At 40.8% G+C, this 18,255-nt stretch overlaps 1 protein-coding gene across 2 annotated transcripts in view; it reads left to right on the top strand.

Annotated features, from left to right (window-relative positions):
* The window catches only part of GSDMC (gasdermin C), a 40,231-nt gene extending 22,260 nt beyond the window's left edge, over positions 1-17,971 (top strand). For both annotated transcript variants that reach the window (XM_078353214.1, XM_078353215.1), the window contains 7 exons: positions 2,675-2,786; positions 4,867-4,911; positions 13,863-13,898; positions 15,637-15,776; positions 16,081-16,210; positions 16,672-16,745; positions 17,444-17,971. In XM_078353214.1, coding sequence (XP_078209340.1) covers positions 2,675-2,786; positions 4,867-4,911; positions 13,863-13,898; positions 15,637-15,776; positions 16,081-16,210; positions 16,672-16,745; positions 17,444-17,683 — 777 coding nt within the window. In that variant the 3' untranslated portion in view covers positions 17,684-17,971. The remainder of the gene's footprint in view (positions 1-2,674; positions 2,787-4,866; positions 4,912-13,862; positions 13,899-15,636; positions 15,777-16,080; positions 16,211-16,671; positions 16,746-17,443) is intronic.
* Positions 17,972-18,255: the final 284 nt, after the last annotated feature.

An 18,255-nucleotide genomic window follows, 5' to 3' on the forward strand; every position in this document is an offset into this window, starting at 1 on the left:
TTAATTATTTAATATTGTGTTTTGCTTTGGTTAAATGATAATCAGCAGAATCCAAATATGTGGCTGCTGTGTTATATAGAGTCTAGTTTTATGGCTGGAAGAAATGAGGGACCCTAACACCAAACCCCAGTCATTAAAGTACTTTAAGCTCTAAGAAAACCTGATAAATGTTTCAAGGAGTGAAATCAAAGTATCTCCAAGTACATGTGACTTATATGAGTCATTCACAATAACCAAGTCTAATATTTTTAATATGAATAAATTCAATTATCAAATATTCAGATCAAGTATGGGTGAAAGACATATAAAGTTTGTGTGTGTTATAGTATGCTTTTGCATCATGTCTGTGTAATTGGTCGTCACTTAAGAGCTTTAGAAACTAAAGAAAAAAATCTGATGTGTGTACTAACTTTCCTAATGCAGTGAGTTACTACTAAAAAGTAGACAAATGGTAACAGACCCTCAAAGCAGGAATAGTGGACGGCCACCTGCAGCAGGGGAGAAATTTTAGAAACAAGAATCCCCAAAAGGTTCAGGAATTGGAGGCACTAGTTACCTCTGAAGACAGGGTACAGGTGGGACTGAAAGTAATAAATATTGATTGGAAATCTTTAAAAAATTTTAAGAAGTTGGTATATAGTAGATATAAAAAATTTTAAGAAGTTGTTTGTTGGTATATAGTAGATATAAATATTTATGGAGTACATGAGATATTTTGTTACAGGCATACAATGTGTAATAATCATTTCAGGGTATCTTTATAAAGAACATTCAGAGCCCAAATCCATTCCCACCTCTGCACAGCCAGGCACCTACCCTCACCCACTCTGGCAGAAGACTTTCTGAAAAACTTATTCACTGTGGGCTCTAGATTTAGGGAGTCTAGTTACAGTGACGGGTGGAGGTGAGAAGCCATATGGAAAAAGGGGAATAAGTGCACGTCCTCAATGGGAGTGAGGACATTGAGCCCCTTTCCCTACTCAGCTTCAGGCATCACGTCTCTACCTTTTCCACCCCCATAACACACAGCCTAGGTGGGATATAAAATAATTATTTCCTAGGAAAATTAACCACTACAGAAGAAATAACTGAAGAAACCCCAACAACTGGAGACTCCAAAGAGATAGCTTAATCCCTGCCTGGTTGCCCCAAAGTGAAACCTCTACTCAACATATCCTGCCAATGCACACTTAACAGCTTTCCTGCTTCACTCATTAGTAAAACAGAGAAAAATCACAGACTCTTGAGGAAAGTCTAAAACACAAAGCAAAAGCACTTTGAAATCAGGAAATTAGAGGAAAGAAAGACGACATAAGGAAGTAAGAAATACTTGATCCCTCTAAAGAGATGACATTTTGTTTTCATGAAAGGATAGAGCTCTATAAAAAGGGTATTTATGGCTCTTATAAATTATAAACAGAGTAGTGGAAATTTATTATTGTTTTTCTTAAATAGAAGAGTCAAAAAGCAAAATCAAAGAAATTCCCAGGAAAGGATAAGCAAAAAGATAGAAGAATATTCATAAAAAAATTTGGAGGCCAGGTACAGTGGCTCATGCCTGTAATCCCAGCACTTTGAGAGGCTGACACAGGTGGATTGCTTGAGCTCGGGAGTTCAAGACCAGCCTGGGCAACATAGTGAGACATTGTCTCTACAAAATATAAACAAAAAATTAGCCAGGTGCTGTAGCACATTCTTGTAGTTCCAGCTACTTGGGAGGGTGAGGTGGGAGAATTGCGAGAGCCTGGGAGGTTGAGGCTGTCGTGAGCCATAACTGTGCCACTGCATTCCAGCCTGGGAGACAGAATGAGACCCTGTCTCAATTAAAACAAAACAAACTTGAGGATCAGCCAATGCGATTTAACTACTCCTGAATAATAGGAGTTCCCGAAGGGGAGAACAAAGATATAATGCAATGGAGAAAATCTTTCAGGAAAAAATACAAGGAAGGTTCTGAGACCCAAAGCATGTGTTTCCAGAATCAAAGTGTCCACTGAAGGTGTGGTTTCATTAGTCGACATAGATTCATACCACAAAATATAAGTGTAAATTTACAGAACATTTACCCCAAAAAGAAAACCATAAATATTTATAAAAGGGAAATAAAGTCATATTCCAGAGAATTCCAGCCTTCAATTCTATGCCTAGTCAAAATATCAAGTATGAGGTAAAATAAAAAATGCCTTTAGATGTACAAGGTCTCAAGAAAATGTGTCCCCCATCTGCTCTGGAGAGAATAAGTAAAGAGACAGGGAAGGCACAGGGACATCACATCAACTGATAAAGGAAAGGTTGGGAGTGGGGAAAAGCAGTTTTCCCTGAGTATAAACAGTAAATATTAACTTAAACTTTGAGATATGAATATTTTAGAAAGATAGAAAGGAAATAAGGAATGAGAGAAGAGAAGGAAAACAAATTCATCATAATCAAAAAGAGAATAGATAGATAAATACAGAAAGAAATAAAAGCATTACAATATTAACATGAAATTGAGAAATGGGAAGATGAGAATGGGATGAAACAAGGAAGAAAAGCAGTGATTGGAAATCCGAAGTCAGCAGTAGGGAGGATGTGAGCAGGGAATGCTGGCGTTTTTCCTCATGAGCTTTCTAGAGCCATCTGACCTTCACAATGATATACATTTAATACTGTATTGTCTGGTTTCTCTCCTCAGGGTGAAGTCCTAGGAAGTATTTTCAGAGAGAATAAGAAGGTGCTGACTCTGAAGAAGGGCATGGTGATGGCATATAAGGCAAAGCAGCTGATTTTTGAGGAAGAAGACAGGAGTAAGCAGAGCTCAGCGAGTCAGATGGGGGTAGAGAGAGGTATCTGCTTCTCCTGAGAGAGAAACGACAGGAAAATAGCCACAATATGTAACCTTTCCTGCTCTGCCTATCCAAGGAGATGTATGTATATTTCTTACTGCCCAGGGCACATACCCATCCTACCACACAGAGGCACTTCCAAGCATGGCCTGGCTGAAATGCTGCTATTGGCAGATACAGAGACAGTCTCGTACATGGATATTAATCCAACTTGTTCATCTTGGAGTGTTGTTAGCACTGGTCAGGTCCAACTATAATCCTAACCATCCTTATTCATTTAAGCATCCTCAGCAACTCATCAGCCACAGAGGCTTATCCAAGGTTACCCATAACCCCAGATTAAGGTCCTATGAGGCAACAACAGCAGAATCACAAACAAAACTGCAGACACAAAACCCTAAGAACATAAGGCTGATTTTATCTACATCTTTCCCTCCTTCACTAGGCTCAAAATGCACAGTTCCTGATCACACACTTTGGGTTCAGACTCCATGTGGGCAGAAGCATCTGTGTCAGTTGCATGCCTGGGTGTGATGGTGAGTGCTGGGAACACAACCGGCTCTCAGAGTCCTTGTCCTCTCCCTTCCCAAATGCTGAGTCCCAGCTAAAGCTCATTCTAATACAGATTGAGTTCAGCTCCTCCTTCTCCCACACTCACTCTCACACTCTACTGCCCAAAGTATCCTCACTGCAACATGGTCAAGGGAGTGTCCTGATGTCAGTTACTTCTCATCAGCGGCCATAGACAGAATAAAGCTGAACTCTTTAATCTTTCACAGCTAGTGGATTCTGGCTTCTGGAAAACTGACCATATTCAAAACAGCTCTCTCAGGAGGAGAAGGGGTGAGAATGGGATTTCCACTTTCAGGACTCTTGCTGAGGGCACCAGGAGATGGTGGCACTATCAAAGGTCATGGTGAATTATAAGATGATTTTAATATATGTGATAAGATTATTTTAATATATAACATAATAGATTTTAATATTTTAATATTGAAGGAAAAAAAGGAGTCCTAGTTTCAATATATCATAATAATCAACAATAAATCAAAAATGATGTGGTCAGATAAAAGAAGACTCCACAGAACGTGATGTGGTGGTATCCAGATAGAATCAAATCAGTTTTCACTGGTGACCAAAGCCAGGGAGACTCATTGGAGAATAAACCACAGTGGAGGAAGTCTGAATGCAAAGAGAGGAAATGGGGACCCAGTGTGTAGATGACTTGAAGAAAGTTGGCTGTGAGGGCACAATAGGTGGGAGGAGGTGATAACTAAAGTCCACGTAGCTTAGGGGAAGGGGATTATGAGATGGTGAAGACGTGAGCCTGTTGTCAGGCTACAGGAAAGATCCTGCTGAACTGGAGAGGGTGAAGATGAACTGGAGTCAGTGCATTGCTAGACATGTAGCTCCATTCCGTGCATCAACCAGGGAGGGAAGATCTCATTTCCATTCTACAGATGTGGTGTCTGACATAGAGGAGTGCCACTCTCCCTGCTAGTAGTCAGAACATGACTTGCAGTCACTGCTGTGAAGTTAGCTTTTCCTCTAACTTCATTCATTCATTTCCTCTAAGCTTTTCAACACTTATACAACATTTTGTCTTTTTCATGGGCTCTTTCTCCTGTTGAACACCTGCACTTTAGTGTTAGGTGAGTTTTAGACCTCAGTACATTTCTCTACATGGAATGTGAAATCATCCAAGAAGATGCCAGATTGGGAGTGGTAAGTAAGGCAGGTCAGTAAGAAAAGGGCAGCAGGAGGCAGTCCTACCTCCTGAAGGTCAAAGGAAGCTGAGTTCCTTTACTCTATCAAGGTAATTTCTAAATGTTGGATGGCAAAATGATTACCCAAAGTGCTTGTTTATATGCAGGTTCCAGGGCACCCTTCACAGTGATTCAGAAGACACAGAGTGAGGCCAGTGGTCAGATCTAACAGCATCCCGGTGTTTGATACAAGGGGTTCCCTGGTCCAGGTATAGGGTATGGTAAAGACTCAGGCAGAAATAACAAGTCTCCTAACGAACTTCTTTTCCATTCAGCCATTCACATCACAGATGATTATAGACGCTGCACCTTTCAAAATGGTGAGTTCCTAAGTCTGGTTTATTTTTATTAAAAAAAATTTTTTGTGAGTACATAGTAGGTGTATATATTTATGGGGTATGTGAGGTGTTTTGACACAGACATGCAATGTGCAATAATTACATCATGGAAAAATGGAGTATTCATCCCCTCAAGCATTTTTTCTTTGTGTTACAAGCAATCCAGTTATAGTCTTTTAGTTTTCAAAAAATGTACAATTAAATTATTTTGACTGTAGTCACCCTGTTGTGCTATCAAATGCTCGGTATTATTCATTCTTTCTAGCTTTTTAAAATGTGCCTATTAACCATCCCTACCTATCCCTGAGATCCCCTCCCTGACCCTTCCCAGTCTCAGGTAGCATCCCTGTGTGTTCAACTGTTTTGATTTTTGCATCTCACATGTAAGTGATAACATAAGATGTTTGTCTTTCTGTTCCTGACTTATTTCACTTAACATAATGATCTCCAGTTTCATCCATGTTGTTGTAATAATAGGATCTCATTCCTTTTTATGGTGAAGAGTATACCACTATGTATATGTACCATATTTTCTTTACCCATTCATCTGTTGATGGACACTCAGTTTGCCTCCAAATCTTGACTATTTGAACAGTGTTGCAACAACATGGGAGTGCAGATATCTTTGGTATACTCATTACCTGCCTGTTGGTATATACACCCAGCAGGGAGATTGCTGGATAATAGGGTAGATCTATTTTTAGTTTTTTGAGGAAACTGTTCTCCAGCATGGTTGTACTAATTTACATTCCCATCAACAGCATATGAGAACCCCCTTTACTTGTCATCCTCCCCAGCATGTGTTATTGCCTGTCTTTTGGCTACAAGCCATTTTAACAGGGGTGAGATGATATCTCATTGTAGTTTTGATTTGCATTTCTCATAATCAATGATGTTGAGCACCTGTTCATATGTTTGTTTGCTATTTGTATGTCTTCTTTTGAGAAATGTCTACTCACCTCTTTTGCCCATTTTTAATAAGATTGTTAGATTTATCTCTATAGAGTCATTTGAACTTAAATATTCTGGTTATTAATCCCTCTCAAATGGGTAGTTTTCAAATATTTCCTCTGATTCTGTGGGTTGTGTCTTCACTTTGTTGATTGTTTCCTTTGCTGTGAAGAAGCGTTTTAACTTGGTGTGATCCCATTTTTCTATTTTTGCTTTAGTTGCCAGTGCTTGTGGGGTGTTTACTAAAGAAATCTTTTCCCAGGTCATTGTCCTGAGGAGTTGCCTTAATGTTTTATTTTAGTAGTTTCATAGTTTGAGGCCTTAGATTTAAGTCTTTAAATGATTTTGATTTGATTTTTGTATATGGTGAGAAATAGGGGTCTAGTTTCATTCTCCTGCTTTTGGATTCCAGTTTTCCCAGCAGTATTTATTGAAGAGACTGTCCTTTCTCCATTGTATGTTCTTGGCATCTTTGTCAAAAATGAGTTCACTGTAGGCACATGGATTTGTTTCTAGGTTCTCTATTTTGTTCCATTGGTCTGTGTGTCTTTTTTTTTTTATGCCAGTACCATGTTGTTTTGGTTACTATAGCTCTGCAGAATAATTTGAAGTCAGGTTATGCGATTCTTTTGGTTTTGTTCTTTTTGCTGAGGATGGCTTTGAGTATTCTGTGTCTTTTGTGATTTCATATAAATATTAGAATTTCTGTGAAGAATGTCATTGGTGTTTTGATAGGAATTGCATTGAATCTGTAAACTGCTTTGGGGAGTATGGACATTTTAAAATATTAATGATTCCAATCCATGAACGTGGAATATCTTTCCATTTTTTTTGTGTCTTTTTAAATTTTTTTCATCAGTGTTTTGTAGTTTTTGTTGTAGAGATCTTTTACTTTGGTTAATTCCTAAGTATTTACTTTTATCCCTATCATGAATGGGATTAGTTTATAAATTTCTTTTTAAAGTGTTCGCTATTGGCATATAGAAATGTTACTGATTTTTGTATGTTGATTTTGTATTCTTCAACTTTACTAATTTATCGTTCTACTAGTTTTTTTAGTGGAGCCTTTAGGGTTTTTCAAATATAAGATCATATCATCTGTGATCAATGATGATTTGACTTCTTCCTTTCCAATTTGCATGGCCATAGGTTTTTCTCTTGTCTGATTGCTCTAGCTAAGACTTCCAGTACTATGTTAAATAGCAATAGTGAATGTGGATATCCTTGTCTGGTTCCAGATCTAAGAGGAAAAGCTTTCAATTTTTTCCCCATTCTGTATGAAACTAGCTGTGGCTCTGCTGTATATGGCTTTTATTATGTTGAGGTATCTTTCTCCTATACATGGTTTTTAAAGGGTTTATCATTAATGGATGTTGAACTTTATGGAGTACCTTTTAAGCATCAATTGAAATGATCACGTGGTTTTTGTCCTTCATTCTGTTGATATAATGTATCACATTGATTGATTTGTGTATGTTGAACCATCTTTGCATACCTGGGAAAAATCTTACTTGCTCATGATGAATGATTTTCCTTCCTTCCTCCCTAACTTACTTACTCTCTGTCTCCCTGTCTTCTTCCTTCCTTCTTTCTTTCTCTTTTCTCTTTCTCTCTTTCTCTCTCTCTCTTTCTCTTTACTCTTTCTTTCTTTCTTTTTCTTTCTTCTTTCCTTTCTTTCTTTCTTTCTTTCTTTCTTTCTTTCTTTCTTTCTTTCTTTCTTTCTTTCTTTCTTTCTTTCTTTCTTCTTTCTCCCCCCTCTCTCTCCTTTCCCCCTCCTCTCCCCCCCTTTCTTTCTTTCCTTTCCTTTTCATTCTTTCCTTTTTTACTGGGTTTCACTTGGTGCTCATTCCAGAGTGCAGTGGTGTGAACATGGCTCACTGCAACCTCTGCCTCATATGCTCAAATGATCCTCCCACCTCAGCCCCCAAGTAGCTGGGGCTCCAGGCTTGTGTCACCATGCCTGGATAATTTTTATATTTTTTGTAGAGACATTGTCTCACCATGTTGCCCAGGCTTGTCTCAATCTCCTGAGCTCTTGTAAGCTGCTCACCTTGGCTTCCCAAAGTGCTTGGATTACTGGTGTGAGCCATGACACCTGGCTATAAATGATCTTGTTAATATTTTGTTGAAATTCAGTTTGCTGGTATTTTGATGAAAATGTTTGCATCAATATTCATCAGATATATTGCCTATAGGGTTTTTAACTGTTTTATTTTTAATGTGTCTTTGACTGGTTTTAGTATCTGGGAATACTGGCCTTATAGAATGAGTTTGGAAGTATACTCTCTTCTGTTTTTTGGAATAGTTTGAATAGGACTAGTATTCATATTTTGCTTTATATCTTTGGTAAGATTCAGCAGTGAATCCTTCAGGTCCTGGGGTTTTCTCTACTGGGAGACTTTTTGTTACAGCTTCAATCTCATTACTCATTACTGATCTGTTCAGGTTTTACATTTCTTCATGGTTTAATGTTGGTAGGTTCTATGTGTCTAGGAATGTATCATTTTTCTCTAGATTTTCCAATTTATTGATGTAGGCACTTATAACTATAAATATCCCTCTTTGTACTGCTTGGCTGTGTCCCACAGCTTTTGGTATGTTGTGTTTCTATTATTTCTATGATCATATGTTTCAAGAAATGTTTCAATTTCCTTATTAATATTTTCCTTGACCCACTGGTCATTCAGGAGCATATTGTTTAATTTTCATGTATTTGTATAGTTTCCCAAATTCCTCTTGTTAATTTCTAGTTTTATTCTATTGTGGTCAGAGAAGATGGTCACTATTACTTCAGTATTTTGGAATGTTTTAACACTTGTTTTGTAACCTAACATACAATATATCATTGAGAATGATCCATGTGCTGAAGAGAAAAAAATGTATTCTGCAGCCTTTAGGTAAAATGTTCTGTAAGTACCTATTAGGTTTATTTGTTCTATAGTGCAGAATAAGTCTGATGTTTCTTGAGTTTCTTTCTGGGAGATCTGTTGAGTGCTGAAAGTAGGGTGTTGAGGTCTCCACTTATTACTCTCTTTAGCTCTAATAATCTCTCTTTAGCTTTAATCATCTCTCTCTCTTTAGCTCCAGTAATATCTGCTTTATATATCTGGGTGCTCCAGTGTTGAGTGCATATATATCTACCATCATTATATCCTATTGCTAAATTGACTCCCTTATCATTATATAATGACCTTTTCTTTGGCTCTTCTTACAGTTTTTGTCTTGAAATCTATTTTGTATGATATAAGTATAGCTATTCCTGCTACATATATATACATACATACACATATATATGTATATATGGTACTTTAGGTTCTGGGGTACATGTGCAGATCATGCAGGATTGTTGCATAGGTACAGGATTGTTGATGGAGGCAATGTGGTTTGCTGCCTCCATCCCCCCGTCACTTATATCTGGCATTTCTCCCCATGTTATCTCCAACCTCCCTACCCCTCACTGTCCCTCCCCTAGTCCCCCCCCCACAGACCCCAGTGTGTGATGCTTCTCTCCCTGTGTCCACGTGTTCTAATTGTTCAATACCCGCCTATGAGTGAGAACATGTGGTATTTGATTTTTTGTTCTTGTTTCAGTTTACTGAGAATGATGGTTTCCAGGTTCGTCCATGTCCCTAAAAAGGACACGAACTCATTGTTTTTTTATGGCTGCATAGTATTCCATGGTGTATATGTGCCACATTTTCCCTGTGCAGTCTATCATTGATGGGCATTTGGGTTGGTTCCAGGTCGTTGTTATTGCAAACAGTGCCACAAAAAGCATACATGTGCATGTGTCTTTATAATGGAATGATTTATAATCCTTTGGGTATACACCTAGTAATGGGATTGTTGGGTCAAATGGAAGTTTTATTTCTAGATCTTTGGCATGGAATCTCTTTTTCCATCCCTTAGTTTTCAGTCTATGTGTATCTTTCTAGGTGAAGTGTGTTTCTTGTAGACAGTAGGATCATGGAATCTTGTTTTCTTTTTTAATCCATTCAGTCACTGTTTATCTTTTGATTGATGAATTTAGCCCATTTGCAATTAATGTTATTATTGATAAACAGGGACTTACTCTTGCCATTTTGTTACTTGTTTTCTGTTTATTTTGTTGCCTTCTTTTGTTTTTACCTTTCTTTTCGTAAAGGTGATTTTCTCTGGTGATGTTTTTTTTTTGCATTTTGTTTTGTGTATCCATTGTAAATTTCTTGATGTGAGGTTACTGTGAGACTTGCAAATACTGTCTCATAACCTTATTTTAAACTGAAGAGAACTTAATATTGATTGCATAAACAAATAAACAAGCAAAAAGAAAACTAATAAAAACTCCACACTAGCTTCCCACTTTTGTTTTGTTGTCTTTATGTCTTATTGTACTATGTCTTGAAAAGTTGTTGTACTTGTTATTTTTGATTGATCCATCATTTAGTCTTTCTATGTAAGTATAGTTTACACATCACAATCATAGTTATATATTATTATATTATGTATGTCATAATATAATATAGTTATATATATTACAGTTATAATATTTGTGTTTTTCCATGTGCTTTCTATTAACAGTGAGTTTTATGTCTTTAGATGATTTCTCCTTGCTCATTAATGTCATTTTCTTTCAGATTGAAGGATTCCCTTTAACATTTCTTGTAAGATATGTCTGGTGTTGATGAATTTCTCAGCTGTTATTTGTCTAGAGAGGTCTTTATTCCTTTTTCATCCTTGGAGGATATTTTTGCCAGGTATACTAGGATAAAAGCTTTTTTTACTTCAGCAATTTAAATATGTCATGCCACTCTCTCCTGGCCTGTAAGGTTTCCAGTGAAACGTCTGTTGCCAGACATATTGGAACTCCATTGTATGGTATTTGTTTCTTTTTCCTTGCTGCTTTAGGATCCTTCCTTTATCCTTGATCTTTGAGAGTTTGATTATGAGATGCCTTGAGGTAGTCTGCTTTGAGTTATATCTACGTGGTGGTCTAGAATGTACTAGTACTTGAATGTTGATATCTTTCTCTAGGTTTGGGAAATTCTTTAATATTAGTCCTTTGGATAAACTTTCGTATCCTATCTCTTTTTCTATGTCCTATTAAAGGCCAACAACTTTTAAAGCTGTCTTCAAGTGCTTCATTGATTTTTATTCTTTCTTCTTTTGTCTCTTCTGATTGCATATTTTCAAACAGACTATCTTCAACTCACTGATACTTCCTTATGCTTGATTGAATCTACTATTAAGTGACTCTGATGCATTCTTCAGTTTGTCAATTGCATTTTTCACCTCCAGGATTTCTGCTTGATTCTTTTTGATTATTTCCATTTCTCTTTCAAATTTACCTGTTAGAATTCTGAATTCCTTTTCACGTTATCTTGAATTCCTTTGAGTGTCTTCAAAACACTATTTTGAATTCTTTATCTGAAAGGTCACATGTCTCTTTTTCTCCAGGATTTGTCTCTGGTAGCTTATTTAGTTCATTGGTGAGGTCATGTTTTCCTGGGTGATCCTGATTCTTGTAGATGTCTTTTGATATCTAGGCATTGATGAGTTAGGTATTTATTGTAGTCTTCTTAGTCTGGGCTTGTTTGTGCCTGTCCTTGAGAAGGCTTTCCAGGTATTCAAAGGGAGTGGGACTCCCTGTTTAGTTAATCTCTGTGGTTGTTGCAGATTTGTAGAGGTTCTGCTTTGGTGGTCTTGAATAAGATCCATAATAGTTATCTGCATTTTCAGGCAAAGAATCTTGTCCTTTCCCCTTACTTTCTCCCAAACAAATGGGGTCTCTCTCTCTTTGCTGAGCCACCTGGAACTAGGAGGGTGGTGATGTAATCACCCCTGTGGCTACCACCCCTGGCACAGCACTGGGTTAGACCTGAAGCCAGCCCAGTGCTGGGTCTCACCCCTGGCCTGCTATAACCACTACCTGGCTACCACCTGTGTTCACTCAAGACCCTAGGGATCTACAGTCAGTAGGTGATAAAGCCAGTGAGGTTTTTGCACTCCCCTTCAGAGCAGTGAGTATTCTCAGGCCCCGGTTGGGTACAGAGATGCTGTCTGAGAGCTAGGGATTGAGGGATTGGAGTAAACAACCCTTATAAATTTACCTTATGTTCTACTCTACTGCTGCTAAGCTGTCACTCAAATCATAAGACAGTTTTTCCCGCTTACCCCTCCCCTTTTCACAGGCAGAGGATCCCAGAGGGGTTCTGCCAGGCCATTGCCTATGTTTGCTGACAGCCCATGGGCTCATCAGTCAGCTTGTGGTAAATTGTAGCTGGACTGGGTCTAACCCTTTAGGGAAGACCCAGTTCAGCCCATGGGCTCAGCTTGTGGTAAATCATAGCTGGACTGGGTCTCACCCTTTAGGGTGGGCTCTCCTCTGGCCCAGGGCAGGTCCAGAAATGCTGTTGAAGTGGGCTAGGCCTGGTCTAGAGGGCCTTGAGAGCCTGTTTGGTACACCATGTCACGGTGGCTGAGCTCGTATCTAAGATGCAAGACAAAGCTTCCTTTACTTTTCCCTCTGCTTTTCTCAAACAGAAGGATTCTTTCGCCACAGCCACCACAGCTGGGAATATGCTGGGGCACACCTGTAGTCAGCACATCTCAGAGCCCAAGGCCAACTACATACTACCTTGGTACTGCTGCTGTTTATTTAGGGCCCAGTGGTTCTTTATTCAGCAGGTGATGAATTCTGCCAGGGCTATGTTCTTCCCTTCAAGGCAGTAGGTTTCTTTCTCCCCCAGTAGTGTCTAGAGATGTTGTCCAGGAGTTAGGGCTTGGAATAGGGACCTCAGAACTCTGCCCAGTCTCCTGTCCTACTGTGGCTGAGATGGTTTCCAAGATGCAGGACAAAATTTCTGTGCTCTTTGCTCTCTTCCACTTAACCAAAGGGAATGATACACTTTCATTGCTGTCAGCTGCACTGCCTGGGATTAAGGGTGGGGTAGCACAAGCACTTTTTTTTAGCGACCCCCAACTAGTGTCTCTGTAGGTGATGTGTCACTCTAGTCCTCTGGCTCTGAGCCCAGCTCAGCATTAGGAATTGCCTAAAAATTGCAGTCCTCATGTCCTAGACTGACCTTTAAGTTCTCCTAGGACTCCAGAGCACTTTGTCTGGCATTACTGAGGCTTACCAGGAAACTTGAGTTCTGAAAGAAGGAATGGGCAATTCCGCTTTTACTAGATCTGGTCCAAATGCTCCCTTAGTGCACTGGCACTGATTGAGTCCAGCCTGACTCTGCTCTCTGCTATGACAAGGCAGCACTGAGTTCAATGTAATGTCACCCAGTCACTGTGCCCTCTCTCTCCCAAGTGTACAGCGTTTCCGAGAGGCTAGGCTACAGTGTGGCGATGAATGAAGAGTGGCTACAGTCATTCACTACCATCTCTCCAACACTCTTCAATGCCTCGTCCAATGATATAAAGTTAAAACTGGGTACCGGGATTGCACAACTGATTTTTGGTTCTGTGATGGTGCTTTTCTTTGTGCAGATAGTTGTTAAAATTTGGTGTTTGTGTGAGGCGTATGAACCATGGAGGCTTCTATTGCACCATCCTGCTCATCCTCCTCTGTCAGTTTTTTTTTTTCCTCTAGAACTTAGTCACTGCTTATCCCTGACCACCTTTGGATTCCCACAAGAGCGCTGCTTGGGCCCAGCTCCCACAGACCCACAGAGAACATTCCCCCAGTCAGGCTCCTCCATTACCTGTAACTGTCCCCTTCCTCTGACCCAGTTACTGTCCCCCGGGGCCACAGGGAAACTAGGCTTTCTCCTTTAAACATTGGGATAGGTGTGAGTTTGTTGGGGAAAGAAATGGGAAATGAGAGATGGGGCTCCATCTCTCTGGAGAAGTTTTTCAACTGAACTGATGGTACACGTGAGAGAAAAGGGGAGGAGAGAAGAGTTAGAGGTGAGACCAAGAGGGAAATAAGTAGCAGAGGAAAAGTGGGGGTAGGCTAATGTTTGATGAGTAAACGCCTTTCTTTCTCTTTCCAGTGTTAATTGCGGAAATCTGTGCAGTGCATTCTGGAGGTGAGTGGAACCTGGCCCTCCCCTCCCAGGACAATGTGCACTACAAAACCCCACCTGATTGCCTTTGCTGCTATTACTCAAGATCCTGGGGTTTGGCCTCTTGGGATAAGGGCAGGAGGAGATAGAGAAGAGGGGTTCAGGGAAAGCAGGGCAGAAGGCAGGAGAAATCCAGTTTTGACCCTCTTTGGTGAGGAATTTTATTCCTCTTTTTATCATGCAAACTAGGTGACATCCTCCCAACAGATGAGTGTGAATTTGCTGAAGGTGAGGGCGGGAATCCCATCCTGCACACAGGGATAAGTAAGGCAGATTGACCATGCTTTGCCTTTGCCACCATTGCCTTAGGGCCTGGCCCTTGGTCATGTGGAATGGAAAGGCTTCAGAAAGGCTAGATAATGGAGGGATGGACGGGGATGGGAGCAGGAAGAAGTTAAGCAAGAGGAAGGAAGTGGTAGGAGAGCAGAACCCTCCAAAACATCTCAAAAGTGAATTTGATGGGGATGAGGAAGGAAGATGCTGACTTGATTCTCCTAGGAGGAATAGAGGAACCCCTCTGGCAAAGTGAATATTTATTAAGAGAGACCCTGGGGCTTCAGGGTGGGAGCTGCAAGTCTGAGCACCCAAACTGGTAGTTTTCATGCCAGTCAGAAACTGAGGTCCACTTCCTCAGAACTTAGGCACTGCTTATCCCTGACCACCTTTGGATTCCCACAAGAGCGCTGCTTGGGCCCAGCTCCCACAGACCCACAGAGAACATTCCCCCAGTCAGGCTCCTCCATTACCTGTAACTGTCCCCTTCCTCTGACCCAGTTACTGTCCCCCGGGGTAGCCAGTGAATGACTGTAGCCACTTCCTCTGACCCAGTTACTGTCCCCCATGAGCAAACTGAGGTACACTTTGCTCATGAAACAAACATTGAGGACTTATTGGACAACAAGCATTATTCAGAACCTGAAAGTTATGGGAGTGAACCAAACAGACATAAATTGTTGCCTCCTTGGAGCTTCCAATCCAGTGATCCCTCATCTCAAGCAGATTACCCTGAGGTCACCTGGTGCCTCCTAGGAGAGACAGAGAGCCCCAGCATGCAGCCCGAGGTTCATTCTTCATAGACATTGAGGATTCTGGCAAAACTGCATGATAATAAGGGTAGCTTATATGTGCCAAGTGTCTTATATACATACACTTTCTCTCTTGTTTTTTTAAATGGGGTGTTACTATGTTGACCAGGCTGGTCTTGAATTCCTGGCCTCAAACAGTCCCCCCATCTCGGCCTCCCAAAATGCTGGGATTACAGACATGAGCAAGCATGCTTGGCCTACATAAACTCTTATAATGCTCATAAGATCCCATTTTAAAACATGGAAACTGATTCCAGAGCCCCCAAGATTTTTGCCTCTAAAGCCCAATGCTAGATTTTACAGTATTCCTGACATGTTCTAGAAATGACCACTTTGTCATTCTCTTCCACCTGCGATGATGTCATTTCAGAATCTCAATCTCTGCTCCCAGTGTTCTGTTTCCTCCTTTCAGAGCACTGGATTGTCCATCTTTTTAGCTTCTTGTAACAGCTCTACTCCCAGAGCTCAAGCATGCCATCAGCAGAGATAATTTTGATTAGCAGCTGAAAGGGATAGAGGAGTTTGGCTCATATTCATGCAAACAGGTTGTCATTCCATGGATGTTCTAATCGAAGAATTGTCCCCACTTTCTGGTTGCTGTTGATGCCTGAGAACAGATTTCAAGTCTCTACACGGGGAGGTTTCCCGGAACATAGAGGCACTGGCCCAGCTCTCAAGGGATGTTCAGGGTGTCGTGTTCTCTAGTATCCTGGTCATGCTCAGAGGTGAAGAGGATCTGCAGAACCTGATGTACATGGTGAGCGGTTCCACAGTTGCATAGGTCTGGTAAAAGCTGTAAATGGGATTGCTTAGGAGATATGACTACCAAGTTACATGGGGGAGGAAGAATGAGCGAGATGCCGGGGAATGAGAAAGACTGGGGACTCTGACACCCAGGCACAGTGGTGTGCTAACCCCCACACACTGAGGCTGCTTGAAATCCCTTGCGGGAGGTAGAGAACCCTTACCCCTACCCTTTGGTTATCACCAGTAGACACAGGCAAATTATATAACATTACTGTTATTAGTATTATTATTAACAATATATCTGTCTTCTGTAGCTGGAATTGGACAGCTCAGGTCATTTGGATGGCCCTGGTGGTGCCATCCTAAAGATACTTCAACGGGATTCAAACCATGCATGGTCTAAATCAAAGGAAGCAATTCTGTATCTCCTTGAAGCCATAATGGGTAAGAGTAATTAAAGGGATGAATGGGAGAGTCATAATGTTGGTCCCCAGAACCCCAAAAAGCTGTGTTATATGCCATGTCTTCAAGGCCCTTTGAATGCCATGGGTTTTGTCCTTACATCACAGCTCTCTCTAAGGTCAGAGGGCTCACTGTGATAACTTGCCATATGATACAGAATGAATTTAAGGTCTAGGAAGTGACCAGCTCATGTCCATCCACAGATCACTGGAGGTGGGTGATTTCAGCCTTCAGCCCTTGAATCCCATCCTTTTGTCCCTCTTATTTAGTGTCCTGGAGAACCATTCTCAAGGACTAACCAGGGCAGAGAATTTGATCTTCAAGTTGAATGGGTTTATTCCTCTGTCTTAGAGTTATTCTCTCAGGGGGTCTCCTGCTTTACAGTAGGAAGAAAAATCTGGATTCTTCACTACTGTTTTTCCTCACATGTTTCCCACCCTCAGTGCTGAGTGACATCCAACATGATTTGCTGGCCTATTCCATGGAGAAGAGGATCCTGCTTCAGCAACAGGAGCTGGTGAGGACTTCCCAGGGCCCAGAAGTTCAGGGAAGGGGACGAGGAAACCAGAGTTAAGAAGAATGATTCTGAGGAAAGAGATAACACAGGTTTATGCCAAGAGAGGAGTCCCGATCCCAGGGTGGCCACTGGGACGTCCCTAGCTGCAGCGTCCTCCTGGAGACCTGACCCAGTGTGTATGAGTCACCCTCAGGAGGGTCTCAGTTTCCATGGCAATCCCTGTGGCATTCCCCAGCAGGACTAAAATAGCCACATAGGAGCACAGGACTTTGAGGTCTAAGGGGATATGATATTCCTGCTCTAGTCACACTGTTACCATTTGCTGATCACTCCTGCTCTAGTTACACTTGTGATTTGCTAATTTCTCTGTTTTCTCTTTCCAAGTATATGTATATATAAATACATACCTTTATATGCATATACCATATACATACATATGTGCATATACATTTAGAAATAAAAACACCACTATTCTACAAGGGGAGTTTTATTTTTACCATTTTGTAGACGTGGAACCTGATTTCCAATAACTTGATCTGCTGATTATAGGATACAACCAGCATGTAACTCCTGGTCCTCTGGATCCCAGAGCTCTTGTTCCTTTTATTATCCTCCATGGGTCCCCGGCTGCTGGGGCAGAAGCTTTCTCTTCCTGACCTTAAAGGCTGGTCTGTAGAATCTGATCATCCTTCTTCTAGGTAAGGAGCATCCTGGAGCCAAACTTGATATATCGCAGGAGCAATCCCTTCACCCTCAAGCCGGAGCTCCTTGCCCCGCTCCAGAGGGAGGATTTGGCCATCACCTATGGCCTGCTGGAGGGGTGTGGCCTGAGGATGGAGCTGGATAGCCCCAAGTCAACCTGGAATGAAGCCGTGATGAAGCCCCTGTTTGCCCTCTATGGGACTCTCTCATTGCTTCAGCCGCTGGCTGAGGCCTAAGCCCTCCCTGATGGGCAGTCAGCCCAGAGATGCTGGCCCCTGCCTAGTCTATGTTGTGAGTGTCTTCAGGGGTGCAAGAGATAGGGCTGTGTTTCTCTGCTCTTCCAGGTGGAGTAGAGACGGCCATGGGTAGAGACTTTAGGAAATGTTTTGGGGGTGGTGGAATACTTTATGTATTGACAAGGATTTATATATCTGTCAAAACTCCTCAAATAGTATGTTAAAGATGTAAGCATTTCACTATGTTTAAATTTTACTTCAAAATAATAAAAACAAATACTGACTCTAGTTCATGGTGTGCATTTTGAATTGTTTTGGGCAAAGTGAACCGATAACGTTAGATAACTTACATTGAAATGCAACAAAAAGTTGACTTGATAATAGACAGATATGTGACCAAGGAAATGTGATAAAGTCTTAATAATTGGGGACTATGGGTGAAGAATATAAAAGAGTTTTTTTTAACTCTTGAAACATTTTGTGAGTTTGAAATTGTTTCACATCAAACGTTAGCCCCCAAATGTGCGTGTATGTGTGTATGTGTATATTCCTCAATTATTAACATTTTGTCA

The sequence above is a fragment of the Callithrix jacchus genome, chromosome 16, assembly GCF_049354715.1.
Source record: "Callithrix jacchus isolate 240 chromosome 16, calJac240_pri, whole genome shotgun sequence".
Classification (NCBI taxonomy): Eukaryota; Metazoa; Chordata; class Mammalia; order Primates; family Cebidae; genus Callithrix; species Callithrix jacchus.